This window comes from Brassica napus, chromosome C7 (genome assembly GCF_020379485.1).
Source record: "Brassica napus cultivar Da-Ae chromosome C7, Da-Ae, whole genome shotgun sequence".
Taxonomy (NCBI): domain Eukaryota; kingdom Viridiplantae; phylum Streptophyta; class Magnoliopsida; order Brassicales; family Brassicaceae; genus Brassica; species Brassica napus.
The window spans coordinates 42966148-42987195 of NC_063450.1; the positions used below are offsets into that span (position 1 = coordinate 42966148).

General features: G+C 38.0%; 5 protein-coding genes across 7 annotated transcripts; 1 reads left to right on the forward strand and 4 right to left on the reverse strand.

Annotated features, from left to right (window-relative positions):
* Nucleotides 1–212: 212 nt before the first annotated feature.
* On the reverse strand, nt 213–2708 carry LOC106352180. Its single transcript, XM_013791851.3, has 3 exons — nt 2086–2708; nt 1747–1995; nt 213–850 (listed from the first exon to the last, which is right to left on the reverse strand). The coding sequence occupies exons 1-3, from the start codon at nt 2164–2166 to the stop codon at nt 329–331; spliced, it is 852 nt and encodes a 283-aa protein (XP_013647305.1). The 5' UTR covers nt 2167–2708; the 3' UTR covers nt 213–328.
* A 1728-nt stretch (nt 2709–4436) lies between these two features.
* On the reverse strand, nt 4437–5113 carry BNAC07G28780D. Its single transcript, XM_013791852.3, has one exon. The coding sequence runs from the start codon at nt 4891–4893 to the stop codon at nt 4594–4596; it is 300 nt and encodes a 99-aa protein (XP_013647306.1). The 5' UTR covers nt 4894–5113; the 3' UTR covers nt 4437–4593.
* A 727-nt stretch (nt 5114–5840) lies between these two features.
* LOC106348724 (transmembrane protein 184A) lies at nt 5841–8443 on the reverse strand. The gene is made up of 7 exons (XM_022706810.2): nt 8018–8443; nt 7776–7933; nt 7617–7690; nt 7387–7536; nt 6922–7207; nt 6607–6840; nt 5841–6521 (listed from the first exon to the last, which is right to left on the reverse strand). Exons 2-7 carry the CDS (start codon nt 7929–7931, stop codon nt 6165–6167), a joined length of 1257 nt encoding a protein of 418 aa, XP_022562531.2. The 5' UTR covers nt 7932–7933; nt 8018–8443; the 3' UTR covers nt 5841–6164.
* Nucleotides 8444–12178: 3735 nt separating this feature from the next.
* On the forward strand, nt 12179–15777 carry LOC106348726 (DEAD-box ATP-dependent RNA helicase 3, chloroplastic). Its single transcript, XM_013788526.3, has 10 exons — nt 12179–12662; nt 12760–12896; nt 12976–13390; nt 13466–13564; nt 13656–13880; nt 13952–14329; nt 14495–14638; nt 14731–14826; nt 14925–15220; nt 15305–15777. The coding sequence occupies exons 1-10, from the start codon at nt 12285–12287 to the stop codon at nt 15381–15383; spliced, it is 2247 nt and encodes a 748-aa protein (XP_013643980.2). The 5' UTR covers nt 12179–12284; the 3' UTR covers nt 15384–15777.
* A 2438-nt stretch (nt 15778–18215) lies between these two features.
* On the reverse strand, nt 18216–21048 carry LOC106348727 (UMP-CMP kinase 3). Of its 3 annotated transcripts, none has more exons than XM_013788529.3 (10): nt 20904–21047; nt 20238–20298; nt 20074–20125; nt 19816–19933; nt 19563–19719; nt 19408–19488; nt 19230–19337; nt 19061–19132; nt 18662–18718; nt 18216–18439 (listed from the first exon to the last, which is right to left on the reverse strand). In XM_013788529.3, the coding sequence occupies exons 2-9, from the start codon at nt 20265–20267 to the stop codon at nt 18707–18709; spliced, it is 630 nt and encodes a 209-aa protein (XP_013643983.1). In that variant the 5' UTR covers nt 20268–20298; nt 20904–21047; the 3' UTR covers nt 18216–18439; nt 18662–18706. The 3 variants fall into 3 exon arrangements, with proteins under 3 accessions (XP_013643983.1, XP_013643982.1, XP_013643981.1); XM_013788528.3 differs by having other exon boundaries at nt 18216–18447; XM_013788527.3 differs by lacking the exons at nt 18216–18439; nt 18662–18718 and having other exon boundaries at nt 18850–19132; nt 20904–21048.

Genomic DNA, 21048 nt, shown 5'->3' on the forward strand with positions numbered 1-21048 from the left:
CATTTTCTTTGGAAATATAATTTTGCAACAGCATGGTTTCTTAGGATGAGGTTTTTAGATTCGGATAAAAACCGTTTCTTAGTTTTTAACGAAAAAAATCTAAGAACCGTCTGTTAAATAAAAGATATAAGAACCAATTCTTAGCCGAAAAATATAAAAAAAAAAATTTGTGTTAAATCATGAGTTAAAGAATTTTAAATTAAGAAACAGGATTAATCATGTTGTTAATAGTGGCCACGCTGACTTTGAGAAATCTACAACTTTTTTAGTAATTTTAGAAGATACTCAAACCCTACAAATTTTGTGTGGTAATTAAAGATAGAGAGCTTCAGTGCCTAGACGAAGTGATTCTTTCACGAACTGATGATAACACAGGTGATAATATTGCCTTAGAAAAGGAGTCCTCGGTGAATGTAATAACGTTGCTGACCCCGTGGCAAGCTACGCGAGAATTCCGACAAATATTAGGAGAAACGATCCTCGCATTGTTCACATATAGTCCCCCCGACCTACCAGATTTTGTGATAACGAACATTTTATCAGGGATGCTACAAGGGACAAGCGTTTTGTTTGGGAAACGAAGCAAGTGGTTGATCATAAGCCACGCAGGGATCGTATGTCTTAAGATAAACGTCTCAAGACTCTCTTGGCTCATGTCTGCTTGAGAAAGATGGTCGTCGCTAGGCATCAAGAAAGTAATCTCTTGATTGTTGTAGAAATTTGTATCGTTGAGGACATGGAGAAGGAGTAGGGTGCCAAAACCGTTGTAAGATTCCCTAATCATGTCGGCAATGGCGGAGACTAGGTCGCTGCTTTGGTTGTCATGTCTCAATATGGGAGTCGGAGGTGGCTCGGTGGAGGCAAGAACCGTAAGAAAAAGGAAAAGAAAGGGAGCTATAATTAGGCAAAGAGATCTCGTACTAGCTGATATTAGAATCATCATTCATATCAATTATAAGACTTTTAAAAACAAACTTATATACTATGTGAGAAAGAAGTTCATGAGTTTTGGAAGTTAATACTAAACAGGTATAAGTCTCGTGGTGATTAGTTGATGCATGGTTGATTTGTGACTTCAACTTTCGATTTCATTTAGTATGTGTGACAAGAATACTCATGGTGATCATGATCGATATTAAATTAGATGGATTTAGAACTTAAAATCAATTGGTAATAGCTAAATTAACTATTTTTTTATTGTTAAGATTTTTTTCAAACTTATGAAGTGGAACATTGTTTCTAATATGTTTCATCAAGATAATAGTTCTTTGATAAGGATCTATGGACCAATTTTAGGTCAGATCGGTTACAATCAAGTTGGATTTCGTAGATCAGGCTCTGATAGTTTTATTAGAGTAGAATGGATACAATATATAGAATACAGATGAGTACTAGGTTAATATAATATATAGAATACAGAGCGGTACTATAGGTTAATACAAGTTACTAGGTTACAACTAGTTACAGTTGTATTTTTTACATATATATAAACTCTTATAGGAATAAGCTAACAAATCAAATCCTCAACTTGAGTTGCACCAAATACTATGTATTGAGCTACATAAAAGAATACTCTACCAGAGAAATAAAGAAACAAAACATAAACAAACATAAACTGCATTACACAACCAGTATATAGCAGATAAAAATACACACTCACCTATATATACATCCACAGTCAAGTAAAGAAAAAAAAAAGGAATCTGAAGAAGAAAATTAGGAGTTGAGAAGGTTTTAGTGAAGAACAAGATCATTCAAACCTCGTCTAGAGGCTAAGCCAATAATACACAACATGTAAAACACTTTCCCACTTTTCATTTTAGCTTTTACTATTGTCTTGCCCTTCTCCACATTCATCTTAGCCTTAAACAACATTGGCTTCTGCGATTCTCCTAACCGCTCTCGCTCTTCTGCTTCTGGTTCCTCCTCTATCGTCTCTAGCCTCCCCTTTAGTATCTCATCCAAGTCTTTCCCCAAGTCACATATGCTCTTGTTCTGTTAAGTTACAACACCTTTTTTAGAGAATTTCATGTCTAATACTTATTATATATATGTATCTTAATATCAGGTTTTTGCTAGATATACCTCACAACCACGGTGTAAGTTCCTCTTGTTGGTCCTTCGATGTACAACCCACCACATCTTCTTACACACCAAACTCCTCATATAACCTTCTCCTTCTGAAAAATAGTTTCTTCTTGTCACATCAGCTTCTCTACAAGAATGTCTTTCACCAGCCCTTTTACAGCTTTATAATGATACTTTTTGGTTCTCTCAAAGTGTTACTTTACAGACATGCTTCCATCTTTAAATGTGTTGCTTCTCACTATAGCACATATTTAAAAACGAGGTATCATCACATTCTGTTTTGTAAAGTCTTTTATGTTCTGTAAAGTGGTCATCTCCTTTTTCATGTTATCTCTTTTCTTGTCTTTTTGCTCTCCCTTAATTGATGCTTTATCTGTCACGCTTAGTCTCAAGCAATTATATTAAATAATAGTATGTTTTAGTGGGTTTACTAGTCTATCTCGTGTATTGTCAACAACTAATCCCAGACAAATGCTTTATAATGTACTTGGAACTCGAGTTCGAGTTTCACTGACCATTGCAGTTAACATGGCGCATTCGCATGTCTTAAAGAGATTAAAGCTCTATTGAGTGTGAAGCTTTCAAAAATATATATTCAAAAAGGGAGGATATACATAAACTCAGTGAAAAGATAAGTTTGATACACACTTACCTTACTAATAAAGATTTGTGTAAAATGTATCAAATATAATGTGTGTGTATGGGGGGGGGGGGATATGTGTAGCTAGCTTGTGAATCAAACATGAGTAATGTAAAGTCGTTTTATTATCAGGCAACAGACACAAACATATAAACATCACGAGTAGTATTTGGTTACAGTTTCATTCCTCTGTTTTTGATCTCTCTTTGTCTATATGAAGTCACAAACGTCAAAATATAAGCTTTTTCTCTAATACAATAGGGAATCCCCAGTGAGAAGAGACAATGAGACTGGGATAGAAACCTTCTCTGTTCATTTTATCTGTGATGCGCGCGTAAATGCTCAAGATCCTTCGTGGTAAAACCAGTGCCTTAAGAACCAGCCTCCTTGGTCGGTTTAGTCTAAACCCTTTTGACCTACCCTCAAGCTTCTTCCCCAAGTTATGTTTTGTCGTGACCTTCTCGTGATGATGACTTAGCTTTTGGTACTGGCACGATGATCTTGACCGGTACTTACCAAGAATCCGCAGCATCTTGAGCTAGTTATTGTTTTGTCTTGAAGATACAAAACAAGGAAAAGATGTTTTCAAAGATTTTGTTGATGAAGTGGTCTGAAAGTAGCTCTAAAACTAAGAAAACACTCAAGTGACAAGTGAATCAAAAGAGAAACAAACAAGGATCAGTTTGATGATGATCGATGAGAGAAATTAAGGGGCTCCATTTAATGATAAAGAGAGTGAGGGAAAGATTCTGAAAGCACATGGCTATATTCTTTCTTTTGTATTTATTAAACACTACAAATCCCCAAATCTTCTGAGTTTTGTTCAGTTCTTGTTTAACCACACAAGTCAGAGAGAGACTGCATGCAGCTGCCATGTATTTGACCTATGTGTCTATCTATGGCTGTCACATACCAAAAGAAAACAGAGAAAAATATTAAGAATTGGTGTCATAGTGAATAGGAAAATAGAGAGCCATGTGCAATGATTAAATCTTAAATAAGTTTTATATCTTAAACAATAGATAAAGGAGAAGATAAGCCACTAACTAATCATTTGGAACACATGAATAGAAGAGAGGATCAAATGAGAAAGACAAAAGTCTCCTATGTTTATTTCTTATAGTCATTTTTGTATATGGTTCAAGAAAATGTTCCGAAGCGTAGGCCCTTTTCACTGCTTCGTTGGTATCCAGTTTTTTGCCTTGCTTTCTCGTTTTTTCATGTTAGTATTTGTCACTGTTTAATTCTTTGTTTAGATTATTTTTTGCATCTCTCCTAGTAACTTCCGTCTCAAATTGAAAATCTGGTAATAATATTTAATATTTTACCAAAAAAAATGTTTCAAAAAAAAAAGTTTACTGCAACAAAGTTTACTAGATGCTAGCATTTTGTCATGAGATGTTTGAAAAAGATATTTAACAGTTGGGGCCACATGTGAAAGACCTTGTTACATTTTCGCTATATGTTATGGGCCCAACACTGGCTTATTTTGCTTAAGACTGAGGCCCATTAGAAGGAAAACGCAGCTGTGAACTTGCTGACCAAGGGACACGCAAAGAGGAACCACTCTCTGACTTCTCGTCTTAAAATGTGCTGTGATTCAACGCCGAGTTCACGTTTCTTGCATGATTCTCTCCGTACACACTCACACAATAAACCTTATGTTGACTTTTCCCCATTCCAGAAAACCAAATTTGATTAAAGAAAATAATGATAATATCTAAAACTTCAATTAAGCTTACTAATCAATCTGATTAACGGAGATTATACAATGATTCATTTGACCAAAAGCAAAAAAAAAAACATAATCAAAGACAGGAACAAACACACTGACTCAAGCGTTTCCCAAATCTCTCTAAAACCTTTTAGAAGCAGTTGTAAGAAGGCTCGTCTTGGTGCAAATGAAGGAGACGGAAAAAGCGTCTGCGGCGGTAGAAAAACGCCGATCTGAGTCGAGACCAGAAAACGCGTTTCAACTTCCTCGTTGATCTCAGCTGTGACCACACAAACCTCTTCACTCTTCTTACAGATCTAGTAACCTTCTCCCTGAAGCTCTGTTTCCTGGAGAACTGGTAGCTCCTGAGAAACACCTGTCTCTTCTCCAGATACTCTCCACGGCAGTACCGGTCGCCGCCACCGCTTCTGAAAACGAGCTTCTCACTCATATTCAGTGGAGGCTGAGGAATGGTTATTTTTTTTTCTTTTTAGGGATCGTTATGTTTCCTTCCAAGTTTGGAAACGGAGCCCTTAAAGTAAAGGGTTTATTGAACGCAAACGCAGTCGCGTTAGTATTTTGCTTTTATCATGTGTTACGCACTGTGTTCTTTATTGGCGCAAACGTATGTGTGTTTACCTCGCTAAGTCTTTTGTCCTCGTTAATCCATCCAAAAGTCTGGTGAGACTTTAATTTAACGTTTCCCCCGTTGACCAACAACATTCCACTAAGTATTTATTAACTAACATCAAAATAAAAGCAGTGAATGAATGAATGTAGTACTTGTTTGGTGGGTTATAAATCGAAATTACTCCGTTTATGAGGTCACTTTATCGAAAACAATAAAACTAATTACTAGTACTATAGCTTAGAAGATACACATTCATTGAATCAGAAGACATTTTCTAGTAGTGGAAAACGTGAAAATAATACGTATCATCCAAGACAAATAGTTCAGAGAATTTTAAGAGAATGTACCCTTTTTGTTGGTATAGATTACTTTTTATAAAAAGAGTGACAATATAAAAAGATGTGCTCATAAAAAAAATTCTACTATACAAATACTACTAATTTTGATATAATAACTCCTTTTAACTTTTTGTGGTCACACAAGAAGATGAAATAGTTTATGTTTGGTGGAGCATAGTAAGTGTAAGTTAGGTTTGTGAAGATGTGACATCGGGAATTATAGAAAGGATATGCCTAACTCCTTTGCATTTACTATGCTTGGTTTTTGTCAAATACCAACCATCCTAAGACCAAGACATCTCTTATGCAATAATGTCACAAGTGTAAGTCAGGTACACAAGTTCCTCATCTGCTCCGTAGCCTTTAGCCGTCAAGGAGTGTCAAGAACTTTGTTGTTTATTACCATGCTCTCAAATTTAAAATGCCAAGAACACACAACATGTAGACAGACTTTTAAAGATGCTCCAAACTCATCTAGTTACATGTATATTCGAAGCATGTTACTCAGCTGCTAAACAATTCACAAGCTTGAGAAGCAATTAAAGACAAGTTTCAAGCCCTAGTATATCTACACAGCAGGCAAGGACAAGAAACATGCTTAGTAGAAGACTCATCACATAAAGCTACAAGAGCTCAAGGCAAACGGGTTTACAAGCTTTCCTCAAGTTCCCTACTAACATCTTCCAACTAAGAACACACCTCAGAAGATTCATCTGAATCCAGCTTTCTACATCTTCTTCTTTCTGCTTCTATCTAGGCCCCACTTTCACTTGCTGAGGGGACGTTGCTGGGGAAACTAGATATATCAATGTCAATGAGCGACATATCATACATTGTATCAAGAGAATCCAATCCATCAACAAGCAACGAAGATTTCGCAGCAGGATCAGATGTTACGCTGGAGCTTTTCGGTGAGCTCCCCACTGAAGAAGATAGACTACTCGAGACCGAAACACCATCTATCTTGTTTGCATACACGGTTTGGTTCTTTCTCATCGCCTCCATCTCTTGCCCAGTCGGCACAAAGGTTCTAGACCGGTACTTCTTTGCCCCCTCGTCTCCACCATCGGTATGGTTGTAGAGTACATAATCGTGATAAGTAGGAGCAAACTGCAATAACAACCAATCATCATCAGAAGGCACAAAATGAAAACGTAAAATCGTTCAAAACAAGATGTCAAGATCAGTTACTTACCTGGTGGACAGTGTCATGGTAGAAGTCATTTAGCTTCACAGCGTGTGATAAGCTCCCTGAGAAGCTGCCGGCTCCACCAACATTGGCACCTGCATACTCCTTGTATGGGAAAGCATAGAAATGGCATGCTGCAGCAATAAGCATCTCCACACATATTATGAAATTTTGAAAATGAGCCGCTTCCTCTGCGGTCTGTATGAATCCAGACTTTGCAGCAAGAAAGACAAGAACACCCTGTTCAAAGGAAGAGAGTCATATAACACAAAAGTCAAGAGTTGATGTCTAATACTACAAAGTTAGAACGCAAATTTTTACCTGCCAATAGGTTAGAAAGACAACAGACTTAATGATCACAAACTTTGGGACTGGATTGAATGGCTGAAGGAGATCTCTGCAGGCCATGTAGAACAGCACAAGTGCGTACAAAGCAACTGTGTAGGATATGGTGTAGATGATGGTAAGGTAGAGATATGCTTGATCAGGGTTGAAGTTTCCATCCTTGTACTTCCCTTTTGCGTAAAGCACAAGTGTGACAGCCACTAGGATAGGCTTTAGGATTACAAATTGTAGACAGCCTTGCTTGCACCGTCGAATAAAACGCCTGCAAAGAAAAAGACCATGGCGCATAAGAAAACAGCATGAGACAGAGACATCCAAACAGACTGTTTAATGTTTGTGTAAGCTAATGGTTGTCTTTAAGGACAACACTCATAATGGCTATTAACGTGACTATGTAACCACTGCTCAATCTTGATGAGTAGAAAGAACTTAACTACTTACCCATCCAATGTTAATGGCGGAAAGCAACAAGTCATGAGACACCATGATGGTTTAAGAGAGCGACCGCTCAAACTAAGCACGACAGCTCCTGGACCTCCAACCCACGCCAAACACAGAGATAAGAAGTTGTAAATGACCCATGCCTCATAACTGAAAAACACCAAAAGTTAGCCATTAGAGTCAAACTTAACATGGGTTACAGAGTTGGTTGAGTACTTAGGAGTACTCACACTTCACGTATGGAATCAAAATAGATGGAGCTTGTAGGTAGCACAAGAGACAAGAATGACATGAAGGCATAAACCTGGCAAGAGAAAACAATCAAGAACAACATGTCAGCGAGAGTAAAACAATGTCAAGAGGTAATAGAGATGGGTGAGAAGACTAACCGGGACCATGAAGATGATCCGAACGATGTATCTCTGATAAGTAGGCTCCGTGTAATTGAGAAGGTGCCTGTAGATGTGGAATATTGCCAAGGCAATGGCTCCAACAGTGCATAGAAACGCCACGATGTTGAGATAAAACGGTATCAAATCCGCCATTCCTGCAAAACAAATAAACAAAAAGGAATCAACAAAATGAACAAACTCTGTAATCAAACAAAAAGGGGGGAAAAAAAAGTTGAAACCTTTGAAAGCAGAACAAGAACCCAATATAAAGTTGGAAGCTTTACAGCAAGTATGAATCGAAGATGGGGGGAAATGACGTAAACCCAGAATTGAGAGACCACGATTCGTAATCGGGAAGGAAGAAAGAAAGGAAGAGGAGAGCAATGTAACCGTAGTAACGAAGCAAAGAAATAGAAAAAGAACCCTAATTTGGGGAAGAGAGCAGATTTATTGTGGATTTTGAGATTGAGGGTTTTGATAAGCCTTCCTTCTTTCTTCTTTCTTCTTTCTTCTTTCTTCTTCTCCTTCCTCCTTCCCTGCGAAAGGAGCAAACTTTGGGAGATGGGTTTCACAGCAAAGCAAAGTCCAAAAAAAAGATTAAAGATAAAATTTTTTTTTAATTATAGTCTCTGAAGATTTTTAAATGAAGCAATCCATTCAACGTCCATCCAATCCAGCCTGTGGACTTCAACCCCTTAATTATTTCGCTTTCTTTTTTTTGTTTTTGGTCAAATTATTTCGATTTCTATAATTTTTTTTATTAGAGTATTCTATTTTTCATCAATATTCAATCACAAGTCTAGCTATCCAATGATACCAATAGACGGTTCAATAATAATGTACTTAACAATTATAAAATACAACATCATTTGTCGGCAAAGCCAAAGCCTTCTCACTCAAAGCTTGGAAATTAGAGACTTCTTTTAAAACTAAAAACATTCTATGCCTTTGCTTCAAGATCTTTACCAGTAAATCATACTTTTAGAAAGAGATAACATGTGATACAACTTGTGTCCAAGGTGTGTGTAAGTGTGAAAAAAAAACGATTAGTTTAGTCATGCATTCTAAAGCGTCAAACAGAGAGATGAAACATCTCACGTTCAAGGTCGCTCTTCTTTTTCTTTTTCTTTAATCACAAGAAATTTATTAATTAAATTGTAAAAGGTGAATACAAATACTGAATCAACCAATGAGGAGGAATATCAAAAAATATGAAAGAACTATTATGATCACTAACTTGTTTTGCCAGAACATCCGCTGTTTGATTCTTCTCGCGATTGACATACTCCAATGAACACTCTAGTAACAAAGTCATCCAATACCTTATATCACATAAGTAGTTCCCCAAATCAATATGTTCCTTCACTTGGTTAATAATAAGACAAAGTTCTTGATTATCGGCTTCAAACCATACTCTTCTCCAACCACGAACTCATATTTGTTGCAGAGCAAACAAATAATTCATGGTCTCACCTATAAGGGATGATTGAACTTTTCCAATTTTAGCATTTCCGGCTCCCAAAAAAACTCCATTATGATCTCTTAAAATCCATTCAATCCCATCAGCAATGTTATTAGAACCAGAGCTATAATCAAAGTTGCATTTTACCCAATTACAAGGAGGAGGTTCCCATTTCGATGATTTAGCCCCGTATCCTTTTCTTTGCTGTCCAGTTTGAAGAACATTCCTATACCATTCAATGTTCCAATCCATTGCTCTTTTAATGTCTTCACTAGGATGAACATTTCTCTTATTGAAGATAAATTCATTCCTTGATTTCCAAATCAACTAGAAGACCAGTAATTTATTTAGCTCCAAATCCGGTAAAGACTCCATTATGCTAAAGAGAAGTTGAATATTATCTTCCAAGGTTTTTGAAAATAGATGGACTGAGATAATACCTGAACATCTCCAAATAGCCGTGACATGAGGGCACATGAATAAAACATGATTGATGGATTCATCTTCAAGACAACATCTCTGACATGTAGGATCAATATTAATCCCACGAGTACAAAGATTTGTATACGTAGCTAATGCTTTTGATATCACTCTCCATAAAAACTGTTTTATCTTTGGCAAAATGTTCAACTTTCAAATTTTTCCTTTAATTTCTAAAGAGCCTTCAGGTCTTAGAGCAGCTCCAACGGTGTATATAACAAGGGGTTCTGACAATTAAAAGGAAAACAAAAAATAAGAAAATTATGAAAGAGAAGCATGAAAGGTTTCTTGTTTGGACATTTTAAGAATTGGGTTCTACCACAAAGTAACAGATGTCACTTTCAAAACCTTTCGGCTGCTTCAAAAAGATTAATATATTATAATATTAATTTTTGTTTTTCTTTTAGAAACCTTGATCGGTTTTACCGATGGAGGTGGTTTTAAGATCTCATCTCCCTCATGATAAAAGTGAGTAGCTGTCCAGTATCCCGACTTGACCGTGTACTGCATATCTTTCGTAAAAGGCCATATTAAATGATCTTCTGGAGCAAACCGAGATAACTTGATTTTCAAGACTTGTTCCACGTCAATGGCCATATTAAAGGTCGCTCTTGTTTTTATATGCCAAAGCCAAAGAGAGTTTATCCCACAACTAGGAGGGTGTCCGCGCTTCGCGCGGAATATTGTTTTATTATTGCTAAGAGCATGATTTTTTTTTTTTGGATAATGTAATTATGTTATCGTTTTTATTTGTTAAGATCATTATTTGATGTTTTTAGTTTGTTATGTAGTAGGTGATAAGTTAATATATTTTTGTGTTTTTTTTTTGAATAATGTGTTGTTGTGTGTATAATACTTGTTAGTAGTCAAATGAGCCTCTAACATAAACTAATATTGAATTTCAATAACTTTGCATCTACGCATTTGTTGATTCTAAGATTAACGGTTTCATCGTCAAAATTGCATTATATTTTTTTTCATATTTTTGAAAATTATAATTTTTAAGATGTTTTTTGCCCTCTCCCCATATTTTAAACTTGAGCCCTCATCGTCTATGTATTTCGTTACATTTCTGGTGTGCGGTGCTTCTCACCATCACCGGAAAAAGACTCACATTTTTCTCTTGTTCTTCTTGCCTTCTTCACCTATGAGATTATATGGTATTTGTTGCAGATCGGGTTTATGAGTTTTCAGTTGTTCGGTTGCTTCCCACGGCATTGTAGGCTGTTCCAGTCAATATTGAGTGCTCCTCTTCTTCCTTAGATTTCAGCTGATGTTAGGAACAACATCTCCTTGGTTGGGTCAGAGTTTATTCGTCTTTGATTTTGTATTCCTCGTCGTTGGCTTACCGTCAATAGTCTCTGCTCGTTTTGGTTTTCAAGATCTAGTTTTTGGTGTTCTGACTTCTATGCTCTCTTTCATAGCTCGAGGACGGCTCCATAGTTTTCTGATTTCGCTCCGTCTCCCTTTCCCTCTCTATTCTTGCATCTCTTTGCAGCTTTCATCGCATCTCTGGTGGCTCTCCCTTTCACCATGTTTGCCACTCGAGATTTGGATAATGTTTTCGTTCGTGTATGCTATGTGGGCTTAGAAGGTTATTTATGGTCTCAAGTTTAGTCTCTGATTTTTTGGTGGTTGTCTTCCATTCTCCCTCTCTCAAGTTGTTTCTTTTCTTTCCATGTTTTTCTTGGTATAGGTGTGCGGAGTTAGTCTCTTGGAGCTTTGGTTCATTCTATCCAGAGCTTTGTGGTTTTTCAGTTGCATGCCGTCTTGTATGTTCTTGTTTAATCTGTGAGGTGTTTCTTACTTTTTAGCTACTGGTTGTGATTCCGGTGTTTTAGGCATATATTTTCCTGTTTTTTGGTGGCTTTGGCCTTTCGATTATTATTCTCCCTTTGGCCCGCTTTCTTAGTTTATGTGTTGGTTGTCTAGTTTCTTATTCTTAATTTGATTATCTTATGATACTAATAATGAAATAAATATAATTTGTAAATGAAATAATAAAAATTAGTAAAAATAATAAAATGATGAAAAGTCTTGCTATTTTTAGGTGTGAATAAATTAAATATTTAAAATATATTTATATTATTTTATTTATTTCTTGAATTTTAGAGACCAATAAGTGTGAGAAGGATTAAATAATACACAATTAGAAATTGATGGAGAAAATTGCAATAATTTAAAAAAAGAAAAATTTAAATACAAAAAAAAACATTAGGACACTTATCAACAAACCCCCATCCACATGTCATAAGAAGGGAAAAATCCAACATATGTATGAGAATGAAAACTAACCGACCCCAAAAATATCTATATCCCCCCATACAAGGCCAGGATGCTAAGTTTCTTATCCATATAAATCAATATAATGGGCCTGAGTACACCTAAGACCAGCCCATAAGGCCCAACATATCTGATATTTCACACCACTTGGAGAGTGTTACAAATAAAGAAGAGATAGGGCGAAGAGCAGGAGAAGCAAAGGCGTGGAAGGTTACAAAGCCTTTCAAAAAAACAACTCTCACCTTATCTCTTCCTCCTTCCTCTCCACCGAGTATCGAGAAATGGCGTCGACGGTGGGAGTTCCATCTCTTTACCAGGTTCCTCACCTGGAATTCTCCAAAACCACTTCCAAGAAGAGGTCTACTTGCTTACCTCTCTCTCTCAACAAACCCTTCCTCTCTCCCTTCTCTCTCCGCAGACCTCGCCTCATCCACACCTCCTCCTCCTCTCTCCTCATCCCTTCCGCCGTCGCCACTCCCAACTCCGTCCTCAGCGAGGAAGCCTTCAAAAGCCTCGGCCTTTCCGACGAATTCGACAACACCGACCCCTCCCCCTCCGACGACGATGGTGAAGAGCTCGCTATCTCCAAACTCGGTTTGCCTCAGCGTCTCGGCGAGTCTCTTGAGAAGCGTGGTATCACTCACCTCTTCCCCATTCAGGTTTAAAAGTCTCATCCTTTTCAATCTGAAAACACTTAAAAGTCTCATCCTTTTTATCTGTTATTGACTTTACTGTTTTGGTGTTTGTTGTCTGAAGAGGGCTGTGTTGGTTCCCGCACTTCAAGGACGAGACATCATAGCTCGTGCTAAGACGGGAACTGGAAAGACTCTAGCTTTCGGTATCCCTATCATCAAACGCCTCACTGAACAAGCTGGAGACTACTCTGCGTTCAGGTTTGTTTATCGTTAACTGTACATCTCTCTTTTGTTTAGATTGATGTCTCTAAGTGTTTTGTGTTCTCTTGTTGAGTAGGAGGCCTGGTCGTCTTGCTAAGTTCCTTGTCCTCGCGCCGACCAGAGAACTGGCTAAGCAAGTGGAGAAGGAGATTAAGGAGTCTGCGCCTTATTTAAGCACTGTCTGTGTGTACGGTGGTGTCTCTTACACCATTCAGCAGAATGCTCTCACTCGTGGTGTTGATGTTGTTGTTGGTACTCCTGGGAGAATCATTGATTTGATCGAAGGGAGGAGCCTCAAGCTGGGTGAAGTTGAGTACTTGGTGCTTGACGAAGCTGACCAGATGCTTGCTGTTGGGTTTGAGGAGGCTGTGGAGTCGATTCTTGAGAATCTCCCGCAGAAGAGACAGAGCATGCTTTTCTCAGCGACTATGCCTACTTGGGTGAAGAAGCTGGCGAGGAAGTACCTTGACAATCCCTTGAACATCGATCTGGTAAGCTTGCTTCATTGTTTCTTCTCGTTGTTTAGGTTGGACTCTGATGCTTAAGGCTGTTTACTGGATTTGTAGGTTGGAGACCAAGATGAGAAGCTTGCGGAAGGGATCAAACTGTATGCAATCTCAGCCACATCGACATCAAAACGGACGATTCTAAGTGACCTTATAACAGTAAGGCTCAGTCGATAGTTTGCTATTTCCTGAACATAGATTAGTCTCTTTAGCTCTGTAATGATTATTTCAATTTTTCAAAAACTTGAAGGTGTATGCAAAGGGTGGCAAGACCATTGTTTTCACACAAACAAAAAGAGACGCAGACGAGGTCTCTCTAGCATTATCAAACAGTATACCTTCCGAGGCACTTCATGGAGATATCTCTCAGCATCAAAGAGAGAGGACACTCAACGGTTTCCGCCAAGGGAAGTTCACAGTTCTAGTTGCCACTGATGTTGCATCACGTGGGCTTGACATCCCCAACGTAGATCTTGTAAGTTTTTCAAAGTTTCAGTAGGTAGTATTCGTCTGTCTGTGTTGTTCTGACATTTTCTCATTTTACAGGTTATCCATTATGAACTTCCTAATGACCCAGAGACTTTTGTGCACCGTTCTGGTCGTACTGGGCGTGCAGGGAAAGAAGGCTCTGCCATTCTCATGCACAGCAGCAGCCAAAAGAGAACCGTGAGGTCTCTCGAGCGTGATGTAGGGTGCAGATTCGAGTTTATTAGCCCACCGACCGTTGGAGACTTGTTGGAAGCGTCAGCAGACCATGTGGTGGCCACTCTGAACGGTGTTCACCCTGAGTCTATTAAGTTTTTCTCAGCAACTGCTCAGAAACTATTTGAGGAGAAAGGAACAGATGCTTTAGCTGCAGCTCTAGCTCACCTTAGCGGTTTCTCTCAGCCACCTTCTTCTAGATCTCTCCTCAGTCATGAGCAGGTTTGATTCTCAACAATGCTTTTAAGATTCAGGAAAAGTAATGAGAGGTCATTAACATTTTAGATTGATTCTTGAGAAACCAATAAACATTAACATCCACTAAATACTTAGATTTGATAATTAATTCTACAATCATGAACTGAAGTTAAAATGTTTGGACTGCAGGGATGGGTGACTTTGCAATTGATAAGAGATCCAACAAACGCTAGAGGCTTCCTGTCTGCAAGGTCTGTGACTGGTTTCCTTTCAGATGTTTACCGTCCAGCTGCAGATCGAGTTGGGAAAATCTTCATGATCGCAGATGACAGGGTCAGACTCATTGAAATGATTATCATATCAGCAGTATCTTTTGAAACTATCTTATTTTCTTAAAAATCTCTGATTCTGGTAATGTGTATCAGGTGCAAGGAGCTGTTTTTGATCTACCAGAGGACATAGCAAAAGAGCTGCTAGAGAATGAAGTGCCAGAAGGAAACAGTCTATCCTTGATAACAAAGGTATTGATCTTTGGCTTCCCTTAGTTTTCTGCTGGCTTTCACTTTTTTTTGATACAATGAGATCTTTTTTGACTAACAACACTTGGCATCTTTTGTAGTTACCCCCGCTGCAAGATGATGGACCGTCTAGTGATAACTATGGACGGTTCTCTAGCAGAGACAGGATGCCTAGAGGAGGAGGAGGTTCTAGAGGGTCAAGATTTGGCGGTAGAGGAGGATCATCACGAGGACGTGATAGTTGGGGAGGTGATGATGACAGAAGAGGTAGAAGCAGTGGTGGTGGAGGAAGCAGCTGGTCCCGTGGTGGTGGTTCCAGAGGAAGTTCTGATGATTGGTTGATTGGTGGCGGTAGTGACAGAAGATCATCAAGCAGCAGAGCTCCTTCCAGGGAGAGGTGAGTTTTTTTAAAAGCTTCATCCAAAACTATGTTGGAATCTGTTTTCTCTTTCAACTGATTGATTTGATGTCTGTAAAACAGGAGTTTTGGAGGTGCGTGCTTCAATTGTGGAAGTTCAGGACACAGGGCAGCAGATTGTCCTGACAAGAGAGGGTTTTAAAGTTAATGGCTCTGTTGTTGAGACAGAGAGAGGGAGATCCTTGTCCTTTTTTGGTGTTCTTAATGTGTATCCTTTCGTGCTTGCTTCAACCGTTTGTTTCAAGACGGTAGAGACTGCAGTCATGGAGGATGTTATACTTCAGACAAGGGTTTAATTATAAGCATATGCAGCAGAAAGTAAGTAAAGGAGAAGGTTTTCCTCAATTGGCATTTTCAGAGGTTGCTTCAGAAACAAGGAAAGCTGATGGATCTTTTATGTTTTTTAGGTTATTATAATGATCAGATTCCATGTTTCTGAATTTTGTATGATTTTAAGTGGTTAGACAGTCTGTTACACTACTTTGTTTTGTGCGTTTCTATTATTATATGTGAATCGTTATCACATGTATTTGACAGAAGGACCTCTATCATTATAATAGATTTGTATAGGTCAAGAGATGCATATGCTGCAAATCATTAGATTTGAATAGACTTTGTCACACAGTTGCCAGATACACACATAACCATGTCATTATAATAGATTTATATAGGTCAAGGGATACACATGTATTGCAAATCCTTAGATTTAGATAGATTTTGTCACACAGTTACCAGATACATTTGATGATAGTTCTGGATTCTTTCCTTTACGATTAAACACACATAGAAAATATAAGATTAGACGGTGGAGGAAGGTGCTGTTAGTCTGAGGTCTCTGGCTCGCTGTGGGAGACCACATTTAGTCAAACAATTTTGGAAACAAGGTTTGTTTTGTTTGCCACATCCTATGGAACACTTTCCGAAACACTCGAACTTTAGGTTTGGCGTTGGCTTCCTATAATGTGCATCGCATGCTTGTAAAACACATGCCATCATCATCACCAAGGCCATCACCATGTACACTTTTCCCGCCATTTTCTCTTACAAAGTTTCTTGTGTTCAAAACAAAAATTATCAGACTAATGTGTTTGTTGTTTGATAGAGATATGAGATGTGTGTGTATATAGGTGTTTATCGAGCCGATCCTACGAGGAGCACCTCCGTCTATCCGGGTCTGATCTATATGGGAGAAAATATAGTTTTTGTTCCTTGCTTCTTTTGCTAGTGTATCTGCCCGACCATTCCTACTCCGAGGAATATGCGATAAGCTCACATCCTCGAAGTCTTCACGTAATCTCTGGTACATCTCAATCTCCGTCGCGAATGTAGGTCATTTCATCGGATTATTAGTCATGTCCACTAGGTCCGAGCAGTCTGTCTCGAACCTTACCGAGGTTATCCTCTTGTTTCTCATACATGAGGTTGTCCAAAGTAAACATTTCATCTCAGCATGCAGAGCTGAGAGGCTCCTACTGCATGCCCGCAGTTCAAAGTACTCAGAGCCCATTTGATCCTTAAGACTCCACCCTAGGCCACTGACATTGCCATTACTGATTCATGACGCATCAATTTGACATGTAGGGATTTGGGGTATCCAAGGAGGCACTGGAGAGTCCTCCGTAGTAGGAAGATCGCTGTGATCTTCGTTTTCTTCCTCATTTTTATTAGCCTTCCTCCAACATTCTGCCTCAAGGGATGCGTGTTGGAGAGTGTCAATCGGGGATACAACTTTCCCATTAAAGAGTTTGTCGTTCCTCGACTTCCAAATGTACCAACAGATCCATGGGAAGGTATCGAATTGTGGTCTCGATGGAACCACCTCTTTTCTCTTCCAAAACAAAAAGTTCATGTTTTGGTATATAGATATACTCGGGAAGTAACCCGGAAGGGACAGATAGTCCGATAAAGCCCAAACCTGTAGAGCAGGGGGTCATTCAAAAAGAAGATGATTAATCTACTCCACTGGACCAGCACATCTAGGACAACTCCTATCGGCGCCCAGGTGTCTATAAGTGAGCCTCTCTGCCGTCGCCACGCATCCTGAGAGAGACTGCCACAAGAAGTGCTTCATCTTACTCGGAGCCTTTATCTTCCACACCTGGCTCTGAAGACTCGTGATACTTGGTTCTATTGCCCTATCCTGTGTAAGACTCAGCTTGGTCGATCGGAGTAGGTCATAACCAATTTTAACTGAATACACTCCTGATTTTGTGTAGTTCCATACATATCCATCCGGAGCAAAAGAGGGAGAAGGTTTTAACCCTGTATCAATGGAATATCTTCTGGCTGGAAGAATTCCTGTAAAAGCTGGGTATTCCACTCCTTGGTATCATTCCTAATAAAGGACTGAACAAGAAGTTGGGGGAGTCTGTATACAATGTGGTTAGCAGGTCTAGGTGGACGAGCCACTAAGTCTGGAACCCAAGGCTCACTCCAAACTCTCGTATCTCGACCCGTGCCAATTGTTTTTCGTAATCCCGAAATGAGTAGAGGTTTTGCTGCCATGATACTACGTCATCCATAAGATGGTGAGTATGTTCGTCGATCTTCCAAGGAGGATGAGTGATTGTAGTACCTTCCTTTTAAAACACGTGCCAATAACTGAGTTTTTGCCTCTATATAGAGCAAATTTTTGTTATTTGTTTGTGTGTGTTTTGTTTGCTATTTTTAGGTTGGTTAGACTTGAATAAAGTTAGCTATTTCTGTCTGGTTTAACTTATGTTCTGTTTGTGTTGTTTAACTGGATAACTCTTTGTTTTAGAAATACATTCTCGTTGTTTGTTTCTTTGTCGGTTTAGTTATTGGAAAATATGAAAATGTATGAATATGACGTTGAGGTATATAGTTCACTAATATTGATCTTTTGTGTTTATTAGTAATGAACAAGACCATTTGTATCATGGGTTTTAATAAAATTTAGATCCAACCACAATCTTAATGGAACGACAAGAAAAAAGTGACCAGACCACAAAGATTCCATTAATCTTAGTATATATATATTATTATAAAATCCAATGAATTTGTTTTATGAAATTACAGAAAAGCCAATCACAAATCCACCAAATACAAAATCAAAAATGATATACTAGGTAACAATGTGTATAATAATAACAGTAATCATATCATATAGTTATATAGAAGAAAAAAATAAGGCCAAGCAGAGACTTCCCAGTAAAGAAGATGCAACCACCCAGCTACCTGCAAATCTTTTAAAGAAAGCAAACATTAATAATCATCACATGCTCCTGTCAAAGATTCTTAGAGAACTAGATACCACATAAATGATCTAAATGCTATAACAAAGCATCAGCTTCCAAAGCCCTTTATTCCAGATTCTCAAGTTGCACTTTTTTACTTTTATAGATCAGAATAAAAGAAAATGCTCGATCATCCTTGACGGCTCTACACTTACATACATACCTGATCAATTTATCCGACATTTCTTTAGTTCACGATGCTGCAGCCTTAGGCTTCAACCTAAATAAAACGTTCACATAATTGTTAACTTCATAGCTGCAGCTACTTTGGCCTCTATAGTTTATCATTATGCCAAGATATTTAGCATTGCTCTATTCATAACGGAGTTGTGAAGAATAAAGAAAGTTGGATCATCAAAGTTTATGCAAATGCATTATTTATCATCTTTACAGAACACAGTCATGATGAATCTATGATTCAGACCAGTAAACAAACATTAGTTAGTTACAAACCTTCTACATTACAAGCACAAACACATGTGATTCCTAGGAGGAATCTTTTTATTTCCTTTTTTTTTTTACTATTAGAGGATTAAAGAATCACACAAGTATTGTTTTTTACCTTCTCAGCTTCAGGAGTAAAGACTGCCTTCACCTCCTGAAACACATCTTCTATGGGCTTTGCGGCATGAATCTGAAGCCAAGCAGCAGAAACAACAAAACTTTGTTAACAACTTACAATTACTGAAAAAGTAATGAGAATCAAAACAAGAAAGAAAAAATGTTTTTACCTTTCTAACTTTCCCCTTAGCTTCGTAGTACTGAATCACAGGTAGGCTAGATTCAAGAAACACCTTGAAACGCTTCCTTATAGTCTCGATATTGTCATCCTCTCTCCCCTTCAACAGAGGCAACAATCAATATACATGGAACAAGAAATTAGACAGAGCTTTTTCATATCATACTAACCTGGTTTCGGCCTAATAGGCGCCTCTCCATCTCTTCCTCAGGACAATCAAAGAACAAGACAAACTTGGGTTCAATCTCAGTCTACAAAAACCATCAAACACATGTCATTAAGCAAATTGTAATGACAAAAGAAATAAACTTTGAATGTTACTTACAACTTTCTCAAATGCCGCTCGGTTTTCCTCATTGCGAGGGAAACCATCAATGAGGAACTTGTCATTCCCGTTTTCCTGAATTGCTTTCTGCAGCAGCTTGATTGTAACCTCAGAAGGCACAATCTTCCCTTCTTTAATCATATTCTGGATCATAGTTCTGCACCAAACCATTTTAAAGGGCAAAACAATTACATAACACCTACAATAAACCAACTAGAGGAGGACAATGCCAGAAAGTTTTTGAGGGCAATACCCATTTTCAGAGCCAGATTTAATTTCAGCCCTAAGAAGGTCTCCAGCACTCAGATGCGTGTAGCCATAATGCTCAACGATGTAGGCACACTGTGTACCTTTCCCACTTCCAGGACCACCTGTTTCAACATATACAGGGACTAAACTCAGAAGATGTACATTTAACTTCTTCTAATAAGTCTTGACTTAATGAAACATCCCATGGATCATGAGGACAATGCTGGCTGCAAAGACGAATTAGATACATGATGAAACTTACCAAGGACAAATATAACTGTGGGTTTCTTGGCACTTGCGGTTCCATTAACACCCTGGAGAAAACAGACCAAACATAAAACTTCAAACAATGTATCTCCCAAGCAGTGTTAGGTAACAATGGTTTATAACTACAATGGTTTTTAATAATCCTATCAAAAACGTTACCTTGTTTGCAGCATCAACAGTGGATCCCATGGTGGTACTAAGCAATTCGTTGAAATATTACCTGTGAAGAAGAATCCAAATCATTTATTTCATAAAAGGACCAAAAGGTGCAGATCTAAGTGCTTTTTAGTACATGGAAGAAGAGGTAAAGTTAGAATCAAGGGAACGACAAGTTTTTTATTTTATTTTTAAAAACAGGAACAAGACAGAAAGATCCAAGTGATGTAAGCAACAGATAAATGCTGAATCAACACAAACAGAAACCAGATCCGACATAGCAAAAAAAAAAGATGAGATCTTTGGATCAATTAAAATCGTAAAAATGTGATCTTTGAAGCCTCTTTGATTCAATCTATAAGAAACTGAAACCAAGTGAGATCTAAATGGCTAAGCATGTAGATCAGATGAAAACAAACATATTTCATCTTTTTTTTTTCTTAAACAATTTCTCAGAAGAATCCAAGACAGATCGATTGGAATTAAACAGCTGAAGAACGAATCAAAGGTGAAAACTTTGGACGAAATGTAAGATCAAGCATTGGTGGGAAAAATGACATATGAATGAAAGACAAGAACCATTTCATTACACATGTTTCTTTTTTTGTTCCAAATTCACAAGGCAATTTTCAGACAATAATCTAAGAAACTGTCCAAAATAAAACTAACCTGAAGAAGCAAAGAGGGGGAACACGGAGAGATTTGATTCAACGCTGAAAAGTGAGAGATCGAGGAAGGAGAAGCAAAGCTATAAGCATACAAACACACATATATATATTTTTTTAATACATTCCCTTAAATTATTTTTTTAATT

What these genes read in the sequence shown, in the direction of transcription:
- BNAC07G28780D (XM_013791852.3), bottom strand. Translation starts at nt 4,893, where the DNA reads ATGAGTGAGAAGCTCGTTTTCAGAAGCGGTGGCGGCGACCGGTACTGC.
- LOC106348724 (XM_022706810.2), bottom strand. Translation starts at nt 7,931, where the DNA reads ATGGCGGATTTGATACCGTTTTATCTCAACATCGTGGCGTTTCTATGC. An exon ending in GGATCATCTTCATGGTCCCG is followed by an intron (nt 7,691 to 7,775) that starts GTTAGTCTTCTC and finishes TTCTCTTGCCAG; the next exon opens with GTTTATGCCTTCATGTCATT. An exon ending in TTTGATTCCATACGTGAAGT is followed by an intron (nt 7,537 to 7,616) that starts GTGAGTACTCCT and finishes GGTGTTTTTCAG; the next exon opens with TTATGAGGCATGGGTCATTT.
- LOC106348726 (XM_013788526.3), top strand. Translation starts at nt 12,285, where the DNA reads ATGGCGTCGACGGTGGGAGTTCCATCTCTTTACCAGGTTCCTCACCTG. An exon ending in ATCCCTTGAACATCGATCTG is followed by an intron (nt 13,391 to 13,465) that starts GTAAGCTTGCTT and finishes CTGGATTTGTAG; the next exon opens with GTTGGAGACCAAGATGAGAA. An exon ending in GTCTATCCTTGATAACAAAG is followed by an intron (nt 14,827 to 14,924) that starts GTATTGATCTTT and finishes CATCTTTTGTAG; the next exon opens with TTACCCCCGCTGCAAGATGA.
- LOC106348727 (XM_013788527.3), bottom strand. Translation starts at nt 20,267, where the DNA reads ATGGGATCCACTGTTGATGCTGCAAACAAG. An exon ending in CTGTTGATGCTGCAAACAAG is followed by an intron (nt 20,126 to 20,237) that starts GTAACGTTTTTG and finishes TGTTTTCTCCAG; the next exon opens with GGTGTTAATGGAACCGCAAG. An exon ending in CACAGTTATATTTGTCCTTG is followed by an intron (nt 19,934 to 20,073) that starts GTAAGTTTCATC and finishes ATGTTGAAACAG; the next exon opens with GTGGTCCTGGAAGTGGGAAA.
- LOC106352180 (XM_013791851.3), bottom strand. Translation starts at nt 2,166, where the DNA reads ATGAGGAGTTTGGTGTGTAAGAAGATGTGGTGGGTTGTACATCGAAGG. An exon ending in ACTTACACCGTGGTTGTGAG is followed by an intron (nt 1,996 to 2,085) that starts GTATATCTAGCA and finishes GTAACTTAACAG; the next exon opens with AACAAGAGCATATGTGACTT. An exon ending in GACGAGGTTTGAATGATCTT is followed by an intron (nt 851 to 1,746) that starts GTTCTTCACTAA and finishes GCCTCCACCGAG; the next exon opens with CCACCTCCGACTCCCATATT.